The sequence below is a fragment of the Eubalaena glacialis genome, chromosome 1 (genome assembly GCF_028564815.1).
Source record: "Eubalaena glacialis isolate mEubGla1 chromosome 1, mEubGla1.1.hap2.+ XY, whole genome shotgun sequence".
Classification (NCBI taxonomy): Eukaryota; Metazoa; Chordata; class Mammalia; order Artiodactyla; family Balaenidae; genus Eubalaena; species Eubalaena glacialis.
The window spans coordinates 88,000,435-88,019,282 of NC_083716.1; the positions used below are offsets into that span (position 1 = coordinate 88,000,435).

Genomic DNA, 18,848 nt, shown 5'->3' on the forward strand with positions numbered 1-18,848 from the left:
TATCCTGCATGTAATCAGTTCTGTGGGAAATAGATACTCCCACAATAACTAGTACAGTAAAAGCCTCTGTTTCCTCATGTTTAAAATGAGTGATCCCTGCCTTGAAGGTTTGCTCTAATCTGACTGTGACAGCGCATGTGAAGTGGCCAGTCAAGCCGTTGCTCGACACATCGGTACTGTTATTGTTGTTGTTCTTTGTGTGTACTTTTCTTCACCCCCAGTTTCATCATGAACTCCTGAAGGTCATGACTATGGTTTATATATGCTTCTTTTCATATTCTGCTAAAAGTCCAGTGTTACATAAAAGATGCTCTATAAACTTTGGATTGAGTAAATGCAGATAACTGAGAAGAAGGGTATGAGAAGGAAAGTAAATGTCAGCATTTTCCAAAAAGTTCGTGTGTGTGTGTGTCTGTGTGTGTGTGTGTGTGTGTGCGCGCGCTTATTTATCTATATTTATCTGTGTTGGATGGTGCCTATCAGGTAGGTTTGGATGGTACCTGTCAGTCTTTCTTGCTAGTGAATGAGCTAATTTTCCCCCGATACCTATTCCAAAAAGTAAAACAGTCTTTTTTTAATCTAGCATTTTAGTTATTTTATTTTATTTTATTTCACTGGCCGCACCGTACGGCACGAGGGGTCTTAGTTCCCCGACCAGGGATCGAACCCGTGCCCCCTGTAGCGGAAGTGTGGAGTCCTAACCACTGGACCACCAGGGAATTCCCAGTAAAATAGTCTTGAATCATAAGCATATGCTGCTTTTTCACCAAAATGAAAGAAGAGTATGAGGTAAGGAAAACCTACTTTTAGTAGACAGTGAAGTCTTACTCATCATATCTGTTATCCTGATCATTCGTTTATTTACTGAACACATACTGACTGACTGCTGTGAATTAGGCTCAGTGATAGGCCATGGGGCTGCCCCTCTGGGTGTCTAGGGTCTACCAGGAATGTCAGCTGGGGCTGCTACAGGGTGAGCACTGGGTGCTGGGGAGCCCCGAGGGTGCCCGGTGCATGTTTGCAAGTGCCGGCCGGCCGCGTGGTGACCCATGGCCGTGAACTATGAACGGAGTACAGAGTACAAGACGGGGAGACACATCTGATCTTGCTGAGTTCTGGAACTTCAAGGGCACAGATCTCCTTTCACTTAAGTATAAGATTCATGTCAAAATAGTCCTAGAAGTAGGACTTATATCAGAGAGAAAGTGATATGATCTAGATCTTATTTTAGGATGTATGGAAACCTGGATTCAGAAATGCCTGGATATTTAATGGGCTCAGAAAAATCCATTGCTTTTCCCTTAAAAGAAAGTGTGTGAATCTGATATGAAGGGCATAGGAAAGTGAGAACTTGGTCCATTTGCATTCCCTTTATAACCAAACCCTCAGGTAGTTTGCCCTGTAAATTCCGTCATAGAGATGTCTAAAATTTTGAAGGAAAAAAATGCTGAAACTAGGATTCTCTTCAGAAAGTACTTTTGTACAAAGCTGAACTTCCCTGTGTATTTTCATCAAAAGAATTCCCAAATGCATATGAAATCTACCACAGAATTGTAGGACTATTAGACAGTTTTATTTCTACCTCATAAAAATATTTCAAAACCTGTGGGAGTTTTATGAGGCCAGCACTCATCTATCCATATCACTCCCAACTCAGGGACCCATGAGACGCCTCTCAAAGCAATTAGGGATGTTAATTTTAAGCACACTGTCACATGGTATACACTTCATTATCAGTGGGTGATAGATTGTTTAAAACCTTATCTCTCTCCAAAAATAAAATATGTATTTGTGTGCATATGTGTCTGAGTAAATAAATTATATGTATATAATAAAATTCAAGACTAATGTCAATACATGGATGCTTAAAATATGAAAGTTCTTTTAAAAAATGCACTAGAAATGTCAGTCAGTACTTCCTCTCTTCCTTTCTGCTTCTCTTTGCAGAAATGAGACTGAGCACTGAACTAAACCTTTCAGATAAGACACCCAGTGCATTTGATCATTTCATTTCAAAATCTCTCTTCAGGTCAGTGGTTCTCTTCTTCCTCAAGTGTCAACATTTTCTTCTTTATCCCAAAATAAAAATGAAAATAAAAACATCCTCAAATGCATTTTTTTTACTGTATTTCTGACTCAACAAGCTCAACTCCTGCTAGAAGTTTGGTTCATAGGTGCTCCTGCGGCTGTGGAAAGTCCCATCAACCTCCCTGTTGGTCTTTTTTTTTTTTTAATATTTAATTTTATTTATTTTTGGCTGCATTGGGTCCTTGTTGCTGTGCGTGGACTTTCTCTAGTTGTGGCAAGCGGGGGCTACTGTTCGTTGCAGTGCGCAGGCTTCTCATTGCAGTGGCTTCTCTTGTTGCAGAGTGCGAGTTCTAGGCTCGCGGGCTTCAGTAGTTGCGGCATGTGGGCTCAGTAGTTGTGGCATGTGGGCTCAGTAGTTGTGGCTCGCGGGCTCTAGAGTGCAGGCTCAGTAGTTGTGGCACGCGGGCTCAGTAGTTGTGGCTCACGGGCTCTAGAGTGCAGGCTCAGTAGTTGTGGCATGCGAGCTCAGTAGTTGTGGCTCGCGGGCTCAGTGGTTGTGGCTCCTCGGCTCTAGAGCACAGGCTCAGTAGTTGTGGCACACGGGCTTAGTTGCTCTGTGGCATGTGGGATCTTCCCGGACCAGGGCTTGAACCTGTGTCCCCTGCGTTGGCAGGCGGACTCTTATCCACTGCGCCACCGGGGAAGGCTCTCCCTGTTGGTCTTTTACAGGATTGCCTCCTGTGCAGGGCACACCTGCCCGACGAGCCTGGGCAGGGAGACAGGCTTAGGCCCTGGAGGGGGACGCAGGTGGGGTGACTTAGGACTGAACAGCCTGGAGAGGGATCGGGAGATTAAGGAGAAAGAAATGGAAAAATGGACAAAGCCATTTTATCTTGCTGTGTTTCCCCCCCACCCTAAATCTTAATTCTGTAAAATGATTCTGAAGAGTTCCTTCTTGTTCTCGGTTTGTTTATTTAGTTGTGTGTGTGTTAAATTGCAGAGATGTTAAAACAGTAGTATGTTCCTACACAATGTAAGCGTAAGGAGAAAAGCTTTCATCAAGTTTCTCTTCCTTCCTTCTTTCTCAGGCGAGCTTGTTTCTTACCTCTCCTTGGAAAATATCTGTGTTTTGAAATAATTTGGGAAAAGGAAATGCTAATGTTTTCCTAATTGTACTTTATTGAATCATCAATGTCTGGAAGTTCTTCCTTAAATTACATCCAGGTTCCCTTGCTGATGTTGACGCTTATTTCCTTTAGTTTTATCTTCAGAGTCGATGGCGCCCAGCTGCCTCTCTTCCCAGTGTAGAAAATTACGGGTTGATAAACCATAAAGGTCATTTCCTTTCAGTGTATTTTCTTCATGCTTAACTATTTCCCATTCTTTTATCTATATATCTATATGCTTAACAGTGGTACCTTTAGAACTGCACCCAGCTGTACCCATCCTGCAGCATATCCAGGCCATGCTTGAATGCAGGGTCATACAGCATCAAAGCATTTTACCCTTGCATGACTTGGAATATGCTCTTCCCAAGTTCATTCCCAATCACTTTTACAATCCAGCTCCTTACTCAGTCCTTCATGGAGATTCCTCTGAGCTACTCTCAGATGACTTCTTCCTCTGGGCTATCACCTTACCATGTGTCACAACAAACCCCAACACAGGCAGTTAACTGAAAAGATGTCCAGCACTATTGAATGGGGGATGATACATGAATGAAACAGCCTGTAAAGCTGGAAACTTCTAATTTATAGTGATCCCAAGCCTTTTTATTTTTATTTATTTATTATTTATTTATTTATTTTGGCTGTGTTGGGTCTTCATGGCTGCACGCGGGCTTTCTCTTGTTGCGGCGAGCAGGGGCTACTCTTCATTGTGGTGCACGGGCTTCTTATTGCGGTGGCTTCTCTTGTTGCGGAGCACGGGCTCTAGGTGTGTGAGCTTCAGTAGTTGCAGCACACAGGCTTAGTAGTTGGGGTGCATGGGTTCAGTAGTTGTGGCTCACAGGCTCTAGAGTGCAGGCTCAGTAGTTGTGGCGCACGGGCTTAGTTGCTCTGCAGCATGTGGGATCTTCCTGGACCAGGGATTGAACCTGTGTCCCCTGCATTGGCAGGTGGATACTTAACCACTGCGCCAAGCCTTTTAAATGGAAAGTCATGAGATGTCCACATACTGTGCACGGTGAGCTGTACAAGTATTTAGGGTGGTGTAAGATACAGTGCACTGAACCAGGGCTTGGTCGGTCTTGCCACCTTTGGTAAGTCTTTTCCATTCTCCCTGTCTTCTTACTTGACCAATAATTTGGTCAAGGGGTGAGGTTGGCTCAGTTATGAGATCTCTTCCAAATCTAAAATAATCTTTCCTGAAGATAGCATGGTTTTGCAAACTTTGGCATTCTAAACACGAAAAAATAACTCATGTGTATATCCAAATAGTCCTTCCTATCCTTGCTTCCCTGAGAAATTTGCCTCCTATTTTATATATTATGTCACTGTATCTGTTGAAAAAACGAACAACGTTAAGAACTTGGAGCCTGAGGGTATTTCCAGTAGTAAAAGCCTAAGAGGATCCTGGTGGTCTGCCTTTTTACAATCTGCACAAGCTCGGGTGAGCCCTGGTTCTCTCTAAGAAAGAGTTGTGTGAAGATCTGAGGTTGAGGGAGAAAACACACAAAGCCACACCTGGAATATGGATTCCTTGCAATCCTTCACCGCACGCTTCTTTTTGGAAGAAGACGTACGCCATTCTGGCGTCACCTCAGTTTTACACTGTTGAAGAAAATATTCATTCCTTCTGTCCTGTCCCTGCGGCCACAGTGCTGTTCATTCATGTCTAACAATTTATCTTGAAGCTATTGGTTATGCTCAAAGAAATCACATGTATGGAAGAATGAATGTAGACTTTTACTAATACAGGACAGACAGCAGAAGGAATGCAACAGATTAAAATAACAAATGAGAACTACCCCTAATAAGGTCTGTCAGTTCAGATTGTGCAACTTGACATAATAATATCATATCTTGACAAGGTCATATTTGCATTTTGTAGAAGATGTCCTGTTTTCTTATTTTCTGTCTGTAGTACAGAAACAGAAGGATATAAGGAATCTACAGAAATCATTGTTTTTCTCTTGGACTCTCAGAGAAGGACCATACTTAAGGTCAATTCTAATTCTTTTCAGGAAATGTGATTTTGTTGCAGTCCTCAGTCCTCTTACGTATCTGCTCTGGTCTGAATGTTTGTGTCCCCCTAAATTCATATGTTGAAATCCTAACCCCAAAGGTGATGGTATTAAGAGGTGGGGCCTTTGGAAGGTGATTGGGTCATGAGGATGGCACCCTCATGATTGGTATTAGTGCCCTTCTGAAACAGGCCAGAAGAACGCCCTCTCCCCTTCCATTATATGAAGATATGCCAGCTGTGAACCAGAAGGTGGATTCTCACCAGACACCAAATCTGCTGGCACCTTGTCATGGCCTTCCCAGCCTCCAGAGCTGTGAGCAGTACATTTCTGCTGTTTACGATATCATATGTCTATGATATTTTGTTATGGCAGCCTGAATCCACTGAGGCAGTATCTTAGTAAAGCATATAGTCATAGCAAACACTTATTGAGCATTTTAGACTGGCTACTAAGTATTTTACACACAATATTTCATATAATATTTATACCAACCCTAAGGGGTATTATCTAAGATAAGGAAACTGAGGCTTAAAAGCTTGCGTAGTATCTTTGTGCTAATAATCAGCAGAGTTGGGATTGAAGCTGGCAGTCCTAGCCAGAGCCCATGCTTTTCACTACTGCTCTGCACTGGGAAAGACCAACCTTCTGTGTCTTGAAGATACCTAAATAAAATGATCTGTGCGGTTCCCTTCTTAGGTCTGCATCACAGAGTAAGGCAGTAATGGTTGCTCAAATCCAGGGCATCAGTTCCATACATATTTAGTAAGGGCCTTTCAGGGCCTGGACCCTGCACAAGGTGTTCAGAATACAGTGGGGTGAAACAGACGAGTTCCTGCTGTCAACGAGCTTGACCATTGGAAAGATCATGGGTTAATCACACAGTCTTTATACAGATCTGTAGTCACAAGCAGAGATAAATGCTGGGAAGTAGAAGGAAGGGGGACAATGTCCCTCTCCTCTAACCCCAATGGGAAAATATCTGTTTGCCATTAGATATTTTTACCTCCTGTTCCCTTTTCTACCAATTGCTATTTTAGTAGGTAAAGAGGGAGGGTCCCTCAGTACTAGGAGGGGTAGCTGTCCTTTCACGTTTGTACTGCAGAGATTTAATTAAGTGGAGAATAAATGAGAGAAGAATTAGATAAGGGGTATTGGGTGAATCAAAGTAGGTAAACTTAATTATTTAAATATATTTAGTTTGGCTTTAATTTATTCTCTGCAAAGACCATCCCTCATGGGCACTCTTTCTTTTCCAATTAATAAAAAACTAACATCGACATACTGCTTTGCAGTGTGCAAGGCCGTTTCAAATCTCATCAAGACATTGCAGCAATATTTCAGGAAGAGTGTCATTGTCACCTTTTTTACAGAAGCAGAAGCTGAGCCAATGAGAAGTTAAGTCCCTTCCACAGAATCATTCATTCCAGGAAGTGATGAGCCTGAAATTCACTTCCGTCGATGCGTATTCCCCTGACTTTTTCTTTGTTCCGTGCAGGGACCATTATTTCCATGGTCATGTTACTAAATCCTTCTCATAGTGATTTTTTTCTAGTGTTTGCATTTTTTATGGGCTGCATGTAAAAGGAAGCCCTCCGTCTTCACGAAATTGTGAATTAAACGCAGCAGAGGGAAACGCAGAGGAATCAGTGGGAGGAAATAGCATTTAGCAGGTTTTTCTCTTTCGGAAAACTTTTTGGCTGTGTTTTTGTTAACAGCCAAGTATGAAATGAAAGGGGAGAAGCTGCAGGTGGGTGTCCGGAGCAGGGAGAGGAGGAGCAAACGTGAGGATGGCTGGGGTCAGCTCCATCTACCCACAGCACCCCAGAGCCCAGCTTGGTCCTCGAGAAGCCCCTGCAGGGGAAGGACCGTGTTCTCCACATTTCTTCTGTGCGGGGCTCCACTTAAACACCAATCCCTGGACTCACTGAAGCCTCTGCTTCCTGCCTGGTGAGCACCCAGCACCAGGCACCTCACCGTCCATCACCTGTCACACCTTATTACAATTACTTATGTTCTTCCCTCCCTAGACACCTGTGCTGTCCTCCTCAGAGGTGTGCTCCTTGGTGCCTGACACATAGGAAGTGGCCAATAAATGTTTCATGAATGAACTTTCAAGAAAGAATAAAATTCCCAAGTTCCAGAATAAATTGTCTGTTATTGGGGGTGCTGTTTGAATGAAAAAATTAGTTTTCAGGTCATGAGATACCTTCCCTCTAATAGTCTAATCATTTCTGTGACGTTTCACTGCGTGATCCACATTTGATCTAAGCTACTTAATTTCTTCACCCTCTTTTCTTGCTGAAACATTTTTTTCCACACAGGTCATAGAAGACGGACTGGTGTAATCATGAAAACTGAAACCTCATTCTCTCAAGGATAGGTTGATGTGCTAACATTGGTGCCAAGTACAGGGAAGAGATGCAAACTGCCCCTCCACAGGGAGTCCAGAGGGGGCAAGTCCTACCCATGCCCATAAGAGGAGTGAGATATCTTAAATGCTGAAGTAAACGTGTTTAACGATGGTTCTGATGCAAGGGGAGAGCTTCTATCTGCCTGGGAAATCAGGGAGACAGCACCAGGCAGGTGGGGCTTCTTATACTGGGTACTGAAGCATGGGTAGGAGTTCACCAGGCAGAGGGGAGTGGACTGGGTCAGAGTGGAAGAGCTCTCTGGGCAGATGCAACTTTGTGTGCGAAGGCAGGGGGGCCAGGAAGCAACACATCTTTATGGTTTTGCTGCTGTGCATCTACTAAATGTTCAGAAGGAGGCTGAAAAGTTGAACTAGGGCCGGATCCTAATTGGCTTAGATAGCTTCCTGTGGAGTAGATTTTTTCGGTAGGCAATGAGGAATCACTGAAAAATACTGAGTGAAGGGCAATCGTGATTGATTTGCCTTTTATGGGAAGAGGACCACTCTTTTGTAATGTGGAGGGTGAATCGTGGAGTCTGTGGAGTGGGGAGGGATATGGAGATTGCATAGATCTTCCCACTATGAAGCTATTAACAGTAGCCCCGGAACAAGGCAGTGGATGCCTGACCCAGTACGATGCAATGAAAGGAAGGGACAAATTGGAGATACATTGAAAGATGCATTGGTAACACATTAGGACCAGCTGACTGTGGGGATGACGGAGAGGAAACAGCCCAGGACAGTCTGGCTCAGAGCCCTGGGTACCAGTCACCAAGAAGGGGCTGCACTGAACCGTCTCATACCAAAAACTTAAAAAAATGGCCCAGCATATAGAAAAGTACCCTTGCAGCAACCCCTGCCTATGCATTATTTTCCCTTTCTAAAGAAGAGGAAACTAACACAATGCTCAGAGATGTTAAGTAACTTAGCCAAGGCCACACAGCTCATCCCTGGCAGGACCAGGATTCAAATCCAGGTCTGCCCAGCTTGAAGCCCATGCTGTGAGGAGGTGCTGTACCCGCGGGGGAGGGGCTGCCCCACGTGACAGATGCATTGGCTGGTGAGGAGCCTCTTACAAGGCTGGCGGGCACTGAAGGAGAGAAGAGAGCGCCATGGCTTTCCAGGGTAACTGGGGGAAGGGGGCCTTTGCATTTAATTTTTTTAATTTTTTAATTTTAATTTTTTGGTTTTCCTTTTAATCTTTTATCTTATTTTATTGAAGTATAGTTGATTTACAATGTTGTGTTAGTTTCGTAAAGATGCCAGCAACTTCAGCATCTTTATAGGCAGGGCAGCAGGAACCAATGAAAAGAGGGGATGTCTGTCCTCCAACCAGGGGATGTCTGTGGAATAAGAGGAGGACTTCATGGGCGTGAGGGGAGGGAAGGACCCCTCTCCCTGGACACAGGAAGTGGAGGGTGCTTTGCTGAAGACAACTCCAAAGGGAAGACAAGAGGGAAGTGGAGACCACTTTTAACACCGGAACTTGTTGGCAAAATTGATGGTGAAGAATCCAGAAAATCACAGATATAGCCCTGGTGCCTTGGGGACCTGGGAGATTCCCTGCGCCAGTACTCGGGACGCTGATCTGAGAGCTTGGAGGACGCCCTTGGTGGAGGCTGGGCGCCGGAAGGTGTGTAAGGAGCCAGCCTCGCCTCCTGACTGCCCAGCTACAGGCTCCGCGGCCCCTGAGAGGCTAGGTCCCTTTGGTTCCTTCCAGGTGCTACTCTCCCAGGCCCTGGACCTTCACTGGGGCATTTTAATGTCTAGGAAAGGGAAGCCTGTGAAAATAAATAAAACCCCTCGCTCTACCCAGTGTAACATTAGCTCCTCCAGCGTATCTGAGCAGTTACAAGTGTGATCTGAGCACACCTGACTCTTTCACTTGTATTTTTGATTTTAAGCATAATGAACAATTTGTTCTTCTCAAATAAGACACTTGGTGAGTTAAGGGATTCAAATCTTAGGAGAGAAAACTTGGAGTCCTTTTCTAGATCCCAGCTTTTGGCAGATTCTGTTGATGGAGGTTGGAAAGGCTAGATATATAGAAGTTTCCTTCTTTGTGTACAAAGACATGATGCTTGTATCTGGAAGGAGAGCTGGGTCCCAGGTCACCACGCTGCTCACCGTGGGAAGGCGTATTCCCTGCGTCTGTTCGCCCTGGGTACAGTGCCTTGGTTACTGGCATCTGGGCTTCTATCCGATTAATCGTGACGTATCTTGCTGTTTTCTTTCAGATCATTTTTCTCTTTCTACATGGGGTCTCAGTCCACTAGTTGATTGGATCTCTATTGCCATATTGACGTGTCTACTACCTTTTGAATAAATAAACATTAAGAAATACAATTTTTATGTCATTATTAAGTATTATATTTAATTCAAAAGAGGCAACACATGTTTAATGTTACAGCTTATAAAAATCCTAAACTGAATTTCAGAAAAGGTGAAGTTAATGTATTTTCATAAATATGCACAATTTGTTTCAAATGTGCCCCCCCCCCATCGCCAATCCCTTGTCAAAATCAATGCTTGTACATTCACAGGCAAGGTTTCTGGGGAGCCATCAGGTGCTTGGATGTCCATTGGCAGGAGTGATCACAGGGCACCACGTCCATCCAGCTGGACCTCAGGGACACCTGCTAAGCGTTTCCTAGAATGCGATCCTGCTCTTTTGCACCCAGGCGTGGAGTGACTTGGCTCTCTGATCTTTTGCTCAGGAACCCTGGAGCACGCAGCACATCCCAGCGCTGTTTTCAGCCTTCTGTGGCCTCTTGGTTGCGCTTTCCTACCATCTGAGCAGACAGAGCAGCGACCCCTCTGTGCTCCTGTGAGTAACACATTCACACACACCACACACACACACACACACACACACAGCCGTCCCCTGGTCCTGCAGCCGTGCTCTCTCATCCAATGCTCATGGTGCTTGGTCTCTTTCCCCGTTAAACCAGCTGGCCCCTGGGCAACAGTGGGAGAAATGCAGGACTGACCAGAAATGAATGAAAATCAGGGGTCAAGTTCTAGGGCACCTTTAACCTTTGCTCTGGTGCTTTTGGAGTGAAATTCGCAAGGCCAGGAACAGATGGCCTCTTGCACCCAAGCACTATCTTTGACTTTCCCTTGGTGAGTCATATGAGAAGCACCGACCTTCACAAGTACGCTCTCTGGGTCCACAAAGTGGCATCGCTGCTGCCTTTATGCCAGGCAGCTACCCTGGGGAGACTAGACTGGCATCTCTGAAAGGAAACGTTTTGTTCTGTTGTTTTTTGTTCTTAGTATGACAGTGCCCTCTGGAATTAAAGTGAAATGTGTGCCAAAGTTTTAAAAGGCATTTAATAATAACGCTTAGTCCCTTGAAAATATACTTTCCAATCTTCCCTTTATTTCTTATCTTTAAAGTTTTGATAAATATGCACTTTGGAACTGAAAACCCTTTATGTGATGCCATAGTTTCAGGGACCAGTCAATCAATCCAGTTAGTCAATCATCTCATGTAATTTCTCCACACTTACGGGAGATATTGACTTAAGATAACCATAACTGTTTGGGGGGCAGAAAAATTATAATTTTAGGCTGTCAGGTACAGCAAGATGAAAGGTGTGGCAAATGGGGAAAGGTTAAATGTTGATGGCACAAATTTTCATATCAAATATTGTACTGTATTTTGGTCTGGCCGAAGTAGAGAATCTCCATGAGCTTAGCTAGCTGTTGGCAGTTGGGAGTACGGATACCTCCTGTGGTCCTCAACAGCTTTACAGTAAGTCCCCTACACAGGAACCTTCAAGTCGCGAACTTTCAAAGATGCAAACGCGTGTTCGCATGCCCAATCACGTCAGGCGTGCGTGAAATTGCAGCTTGCCCTCCGTCTCCTGTTGCTGATGGACCATCCTTCAGCTCTACCATCTCCCACCTCCTCTCCCTCCTCCAGTCAGTACCTCTTCTTGCCCGTTCACTCGATGCCAGCCCCTGGACACCAGCTGTTGTACTGGACTACTGTACTTTTCAAGGGACTGTACTGTAAGATTAAACATGTTTTCTTTATTTTTTGTGTCTGTTTTTTATGTATTATTTGTGTGAAAAGTATTATAAACCTATTATAGTACAGTCCTAGATAGCCGATTGTGTTAGTTGGGTACCTAGGCTAACTTTGTTGGACTTAGGAATACGCTCTTGGAACGGAACTCGTTCGTATGTAGGGGACTTATTGTAATCAAGATGGAATTTGAAGTTCAACCGTTGTCTTTGTGGTCACTTGAACATGCACCTCTTGTTCTTTATTACGAATTATCTAAAGGAGAGAGCGCTGGCTTTTGTCATTTGTGAGTGTGAGGTCTAAGGTGAAGCTGTTTACCTCAAACCTTGGAATAGGCACATATTTTAAAAAGTAAAACCTGTGTGTGTTTTTCCATTTTCAGGTCCTTTGTTCAGTGCAGATTGCTTCATAAGTTTTTACATCAAAATCTGGAAGAGTTGGCTGCAGACCCTCTCCCCAAGAAGATGAAAGATTCTGTGGTGAGACTTTTGTGTTGTATAATGTATGCAGGGGCACCACTTGACTTGGTGTGGAATAGACCATGAGCTGCCTGCCCGGCGTGGACCCTTTGAACCTCTGGAGGGTGGATGCTGTGCACACCTGCCACAGGTGCTCACTTGGTCCTCAAGTGATGCAGTTTGCCTGGATATTCAAATGAGCCCTGTTCAGGCAATTCCGCCCACTGCTGGCCCCAAGCAGCAGGTGGGATGGGCGTGAAGAAAAGCTTGTCAATTAAACATTCAGCCAAACTGCATTCTTGATGTGCCCTGCCCACCCCCCTACCACTGTCCTCTCCACATCCTTGCCTTAGCCTCGTGCTGAGCTCAGGGAACTCTTTCCTGGGTCTTTTGGCTCAAGGTTGACATCTGTAAATCCCTTGGGAGGGACGCTTGGGCTTTAGACTTATGTCTGGGATGTTGCAGAAGGAGCCACCATATTGGTTGGAGCACAGGAGAGGAAAAGGAAGGAGGAAGAGAAGGAAGAAAGAAAGAAATAAAAGGCTGTGAAAGAATGATGCTATTTCTCTGTTCACCAGGGAAATGGCTTGGAGCAGGTATATCTCTTTGGTATCAACTTCCAAACCTTAATAGTTTGAAAAGCAATGCTCGTTGGTCACATGATCTCCCATTCGAGTACTGAGCTTGGAGCAGTCTGCTGTCTCCCAGCCATGCTTTTCCTGTATTTTTAAGAATGACAGATCAAAGGAAAAGCAGTTAATGGGCTATTGATTGCAAGCTCCTCTAGGAGCCATGTCTCATTTGTCCTGGTCTCCACAGTATCTGTGCCTCATGCCTAGTGGATGCTCAGTACATTCCATTGAACTTAGATGAGTTAAATTGCAATCCACCATTTCGAGACAATGTGCGAGACTCATAGCCAACATGATAGCATTTAAAAGAATTCATACTCAGACCTCTGTGCCTTTGAGTGTGGTTACAATTCAGGCTAAAGCATTGAGGCTTGTTTGTCACCACGGGAAATGAAAACACAGATCACTAGGAATAAGGGTTCGTTAATTGCTGAATTTAATTTTTTCCTTCTAGTTTTATTGAGGTATAATTGACATTCAGCACTGTGTAATTGTGTCATAAAGGCTGAGATACACTTGAAAGTAAGGTGTGAGGTGAAGCTTCCAGAGCTGATGAGATGGCAGATAACAGAGAAGACATTTGACGTTCAAATGTAGCATCAACAACCTGACCTCTAATATTTATACCAGGAAACTTAGAGGGACGAGATCAAACTCACATTCCCAGATTGAGTTCTATGAAAGTCCTGGGGGGTCCGAAGTCTACCCAAGAGTTTCCCATGGATATTTGAAAAAACTATCCCCACAAATGTTCCTTGATTTCATGAATGATGAAGATGCTTTCTCATTTATTGCAGTAAAAATAATGTATAAATTACAATGAAATCTGACAAGAAATTTGCCTAGCAGACATTTCATTAGCATGATTAGCCATGATGGGTTAGGTGTTGCCTTACTTGGTTTTAATATACTTTGAAATGCTTTGTACCATGTAGAGCACATAACTTGTAGGTGATTTAATATGATGTGTGTGTGTTCATCTCTCTGAAAAGTCTTCTCATCTAATTATAATATTTTCACGAGGCTCTCAGGTTCAGCTTTCACATTTTGATGTATAATACCTTTTATGTCATAGTGCAGGGATGAAATTTCCTTCCTTGTTTCTGATTTTGTTTCTTTATGTCTCTCTCTGGCTCTCTTATTCTCTCTTTGTCTCTCTCTCTCTCTCTCTCCCCTTACATTTTAGTTTATTTGAGAAACCCCTAGGGAGCCTCATTTGATCTGTTTTCCAGCCCTTCCTTCTATTCTGATTCACTTGGCCTGGGGCAGGACCTGGGGATCTGCATATTTATGAGACTGTCCACCCAGGTGATTCTGTTCAGGGGACCCACAGACTGTGCTTTAAGGGACATTGATCTAGAAATGGAGATAGCCAGAGCTCTGTCAGTGGGTTTATTCTATATGAGCAACACAAGTTTATTACCACAGTTCGATGGTTAATAAAAATATAAACTTTCCACTAGTGGTTTGCCAGGTTAGTCTTTTTCCATATGCCTTATTAGCATGGTCTTTCCATTTGTACCCTCACTCATTTTCATCACTTTCAATTTTTTTTTTTAATAGATCTTTATTGGAGTATAATTGCTTCACAATACCGTGTTAGTTTCTGTTGCACAGCAAAGTGAATCAGCCATAGGCATACACATGTCCCCCTATCCCCTCCCTCTTGAGCCTCCCTCCCACCCTCCCTATCCCACCCCTCTAGATCATCGCAAAGCACCAAGCCGATCTCCCTGTGCTATGCGGCTGCTTCCCACTAGCTAACTATCGCATTCAGATTTGTTACTTTCATTGTATCTAGAGACAAACAAACAAACAAAATTAATTTTTATCTGTATTATTCAGACAGCTTCTTTTAAACAATTGGTCGTATCACATAGATTTTTCCAGCCCCATGCTGTCTAAATCTGCTGGGTGTGTAGTGTTGGATCAGGGCTTCTTAAACTTCTTTTTAGGGTTGGAGCGTGAAGTGTTACATAAAATGCCACAGTGGATTTAAAACATTCTGTGTACTAAGAGCTAATAGAGTTATTAGCTAAACATGCATGGATTTATCATTAAAATAGGCAACAAAACATTAATTTTATTGAATAGTGTTTTAGAAATTCTGGCTAATGTTAAGTCCTGAAAGAGAAAAAAGTGTAGATTACATTATTGCATACGTATAGAATGCATAGAAGAGTTTATTGAAGTCGACTGTGATTAATAAGAGAATTCATAAATACCACCAGAGACAAGAAAAAATCAGAAAAACAAGAGCATTCTAACATATCAGAAATAACCATAGAAGATATAACAAAAACATGATTGAGCTCACGATAGCAACAAAATATATGAGTTGATAATAGAATGATTTTAACAAGTGGTGTCAGAAATAAAGAAAGCTACAGCGGTCTATTAAAATGTAAATGAAGTTCTAAATAAGTGGTGATAAACAGACATAACCTGATTTTGGATGGGAAGGCTGAAATTTCTTAAACGCCAATTCTTTCTAATAAATTTATAGGTTTACTATAGTTCAAGACAGTTCTGAAGGAATTATATTCACAACTTGGGGAAATAATTCTAAGGTTCATTTAGAAGTATAGCAGTTAATAATAGCTTAAAAAATCTGAAAAAGAAGAATAAGAAAGAGGAACTTAGCACTTTGAGGTTTAAAATACATTATAAAGATTGAGTAATCAGGAAAAAATATGAGACTCATCCAAGATTAGAGAATGGGATTAGTGAGTCAGTAAAACACAGAAAAGAGACAAATTATTATATGAATGTATTATGTGAAAATTAAATGTCACAATCAAGAATTGATTATTCAGTGTATGGTGTTGAAGTAGTTTTTTAGTAGTGGGATGTGAAAAAGAATTTCATGCGCTAATCCCTCCCCAGACACCAAGTTAGAGAGAGGGAAGGAGAGATCAAATGATACTTTTCCATCTCTGGTATTTTCCATCTCTGGTATATTAAGTTATTATAACCAAACTCTTCTGATTAATACTGAAAATTCTGAATAAAATACAAAAAAGTCTTTCTTAGGAGGATGGGATTAACATGTACACACTACTATATATAAAATAGATATTAAACAAGGACCTACTGTAGAGCACAGGGAACTATACTCAATACTTTGTAATAATCTATAAGTGAAAAAATCTGAAAAAAATACATATATACATATATGAATCACTTTGCTGTACACCTGAAATTAACATGGCATTGTAAATCAACTATAGTTCAATAAAGTAAAATAAAATGAAAAAATCTTTCTTAAATCTGACAAAAAAACTGACAAAATAATAAGGAATTATCAAGTCAGAATTTAAGTGAAAAAGGGAACCTTCACATCTGCCTAACTAGGGGACCTTGAGCCTTGGTTTTCAGCCCTCCAACTGTGGGGAAGAGAAATGAAAGCCCAAGCCTGCCAAAGTGGGTGTCCAAGGGGAGACCATCTGCTCATCAAGCTGGGACACTAAGGGTCCACTCTCAGTGGAAGAATGAACCAGAAGGAATCCATTCCACCCTCCACAGTGCCAGGGGAATGCAAGCAAACTCGCTCCAAGGTTGAACAAAAGAATCATTTCCATTGATTTGCAGTACAAGTGCTAACATCTGGATGGTACAAACCCCCTCAATTTATGAATGTAGCTTAACGTGGCCCCCAACTGGAAATACCGCATGACAAAAAAAACAAAAACAAAAACACATGAATCCTTTCTAAAGGATTCCTTCCTCCTAGGTCTCCAAGCATTCCCAAAACCAATTTTCTAAGGGATATGAGCAGCTTTCAATAAAAAATTTAAAACTACACAGAAAAACAAAGAACCAGCAGAAATAGGTTTGCAAACACTTCAGATATTGGAATGATCAGATGTAGATTTGAAACAACTCTACTTACTGTGTTTAAAGAAGTAAAAGGCTTAAAATTTATAGACAACAGAAAATATATCAAATGATCCAGAATGTTTGAAAGAGAACCAGAGAGTCCTTCCTAAACAAACAAAATGAAGCAAGTAAAGTAAACACACACACACACACACACACACACACACACACACACACACACGAGATTAGATACCTCTGAAGAGAGAATTAGTGAACTGAAAGATCAAGACAGAAGAAAGTATCCAGAATGCAACACTGATAGACAAAAAATTAGGAAATAAGAAACAGAGATGCAGAGATGTGAAGGATGGAGTAAGAAGATATAATACATATCTAATCAGAATTCCAGAAAAAAGGGAGAGAGACTGAAGCATAATGAATATTTGATGAGATAATATTTGACTATTTACCATAACTAATGAAAGACACTGATCAGAGATTTAAGAATTCTGGTGAATCATAAGCAGGATAAATTAAAGAAGAATCCACAATGAACAAAACATAGTGAAACTGCAGTACACCAAAGATACAGACCATCTTAAATTGGTTAAACAGAATGAACAGATTACATGCAAATGAATGACAGCCTCAATGCTCCGTTATCAAAAGCAATAGTAGAAACCAGAAGACAGCTTGATAGATTTGAAGTTCTGTAAAGCAAGTAACTGCCAAGCTAGAATTCTATGCCCAGTGAAAATATCTTTCAAGAATGAGGACAAAATAAAAGCATTTTAGAAAAATGCTGAGAGATTCTCACTGAATGTAATTCTGAAGGATAGTGTTCAACAGAAAGTGATCTCAGATGGTCTAGTTTGCAAGAAAGCACAAAGAGAAGAGAAAGTGGCAAATACATTAGTAAATCTAAATAAAGTTTAACTGTATAAAACAGTAGTGAGTGTATGGTTGGCTTAAAAAATGTAAAGTAGAATTGAAATATGTGAATACAATAACATACAAGTTTGGATGGGAGGAGAAATGGACTCCAAGACTTGAAAGTTCTTAGTAACGTCCAGAAGATGAATTAAAATATTGATTAAATTTAGACTGTGATAAGTTAAGCCTGCATGTTGGATTGTCTAGTATTAAACTACTACAGGAATAGAAACAAAGCATGTAAGTTCCAACCCTGTACAGAAGGAAAAAAGGAATGAAAAAAAATAGAAGTTCTTCTAAGTAACAAAATATAATAGGACTCCTCTGTTACACTATACTTAAAAGTCAATTCCAGGTGGATTATACACCTAAATATGAGATGACAAATCCTGAAAGCACTTAGAATCATAATAAAGGAAATTATCTTTATGATATCAGGGTAGGAAAAAAATTTTAAAATAACACAAAAATTCAAATTCATTAAAATTATGACCTTTAATTTATCAAATAATACAGAAAAAAGACTTAAAAAAACAAGCCACAGGATGGGAAACAATTTTTAAAATATATATAGTTGATAAAGCACTAGTCTCAGGATGAAACATAAAATTCCTATAAATCAGTAAGAAAGCCAGATATCTCAATTAAAAGTGGGTAAATATAAATGGCCCAAACATGACTATATATGCAATCTAATTACTGATCAGGAAACTCCAAACTACAACCACACTGTGTTACCATTTCACACCAACCAGACTGACAAAAAATTAAAGTTCTCACAATACTAAGTGTTGACAAAAGTGTGGCACAAGGGAACTCTCATGCACTGCTGGTGTTAGTGTAAATTAGTATATCTGTTTTGGAAGCTGTCTGGTATTATAAAATTGAAGCTACATACACACTACAGCCAGCAATTCTACTTCTAAATACATATTTATCCTGGAGCAAATCTTGCACATTTGTACCAAAATACACATATAAGATTGCTCATCATAGCATTTGTTCATAAAAGCCCCAAACTGAAGCCGCTGGAAATTCCACCCACAGTAGAATGTCCTCTACAGCAAAGGAAAAGACCTTACTAGAGCTGTATATGGTGAATTTTAACCACCCAATGTTGAGCAAAGGAAGCAAGACACAAACAGATACGTACAGTATGGTGCCATCTATTGGGGAGAAGTAGGCAAACTAAGCTGCTTACAGTTGCATGCATAAATAGCAAACATTCTTTTTTTTAAAGCAAGAAAATGATTTTCATCAATCAGGATAGTTGATAGGGAACCCCAAGAGGGGAAAGAAGGATTTATGATCAGGGAACCACATACAAGGGGCTTTTGGGGGGCTGGGA

General features: G+C 41.6%; 1 protein-coding gene across 1 annotated transcript in view; it reads left to right on the forward strand.

The window, feature by feature from the left end:
* Positions 1-18,848, forward strand: part of PCNX2 (pecanex 2) — a 303,741-nt gene that overhangs the window by 119,754 nt on the left and 165,139 nt on the right. The window contains exons 16-17 of the mRNA XM_061182433.1: positions 10,343-10,452; positions 12,041-12,137. Coding sequence (XP_061038416.1) covers positions 10,343-10,452; positions 12,041-12,137 — 207 coding nt within the window. The remainder of the gene's footprint in view (positions 1-10,342; positions 10,453-12,040; positions 12,138-18,848) is intronic.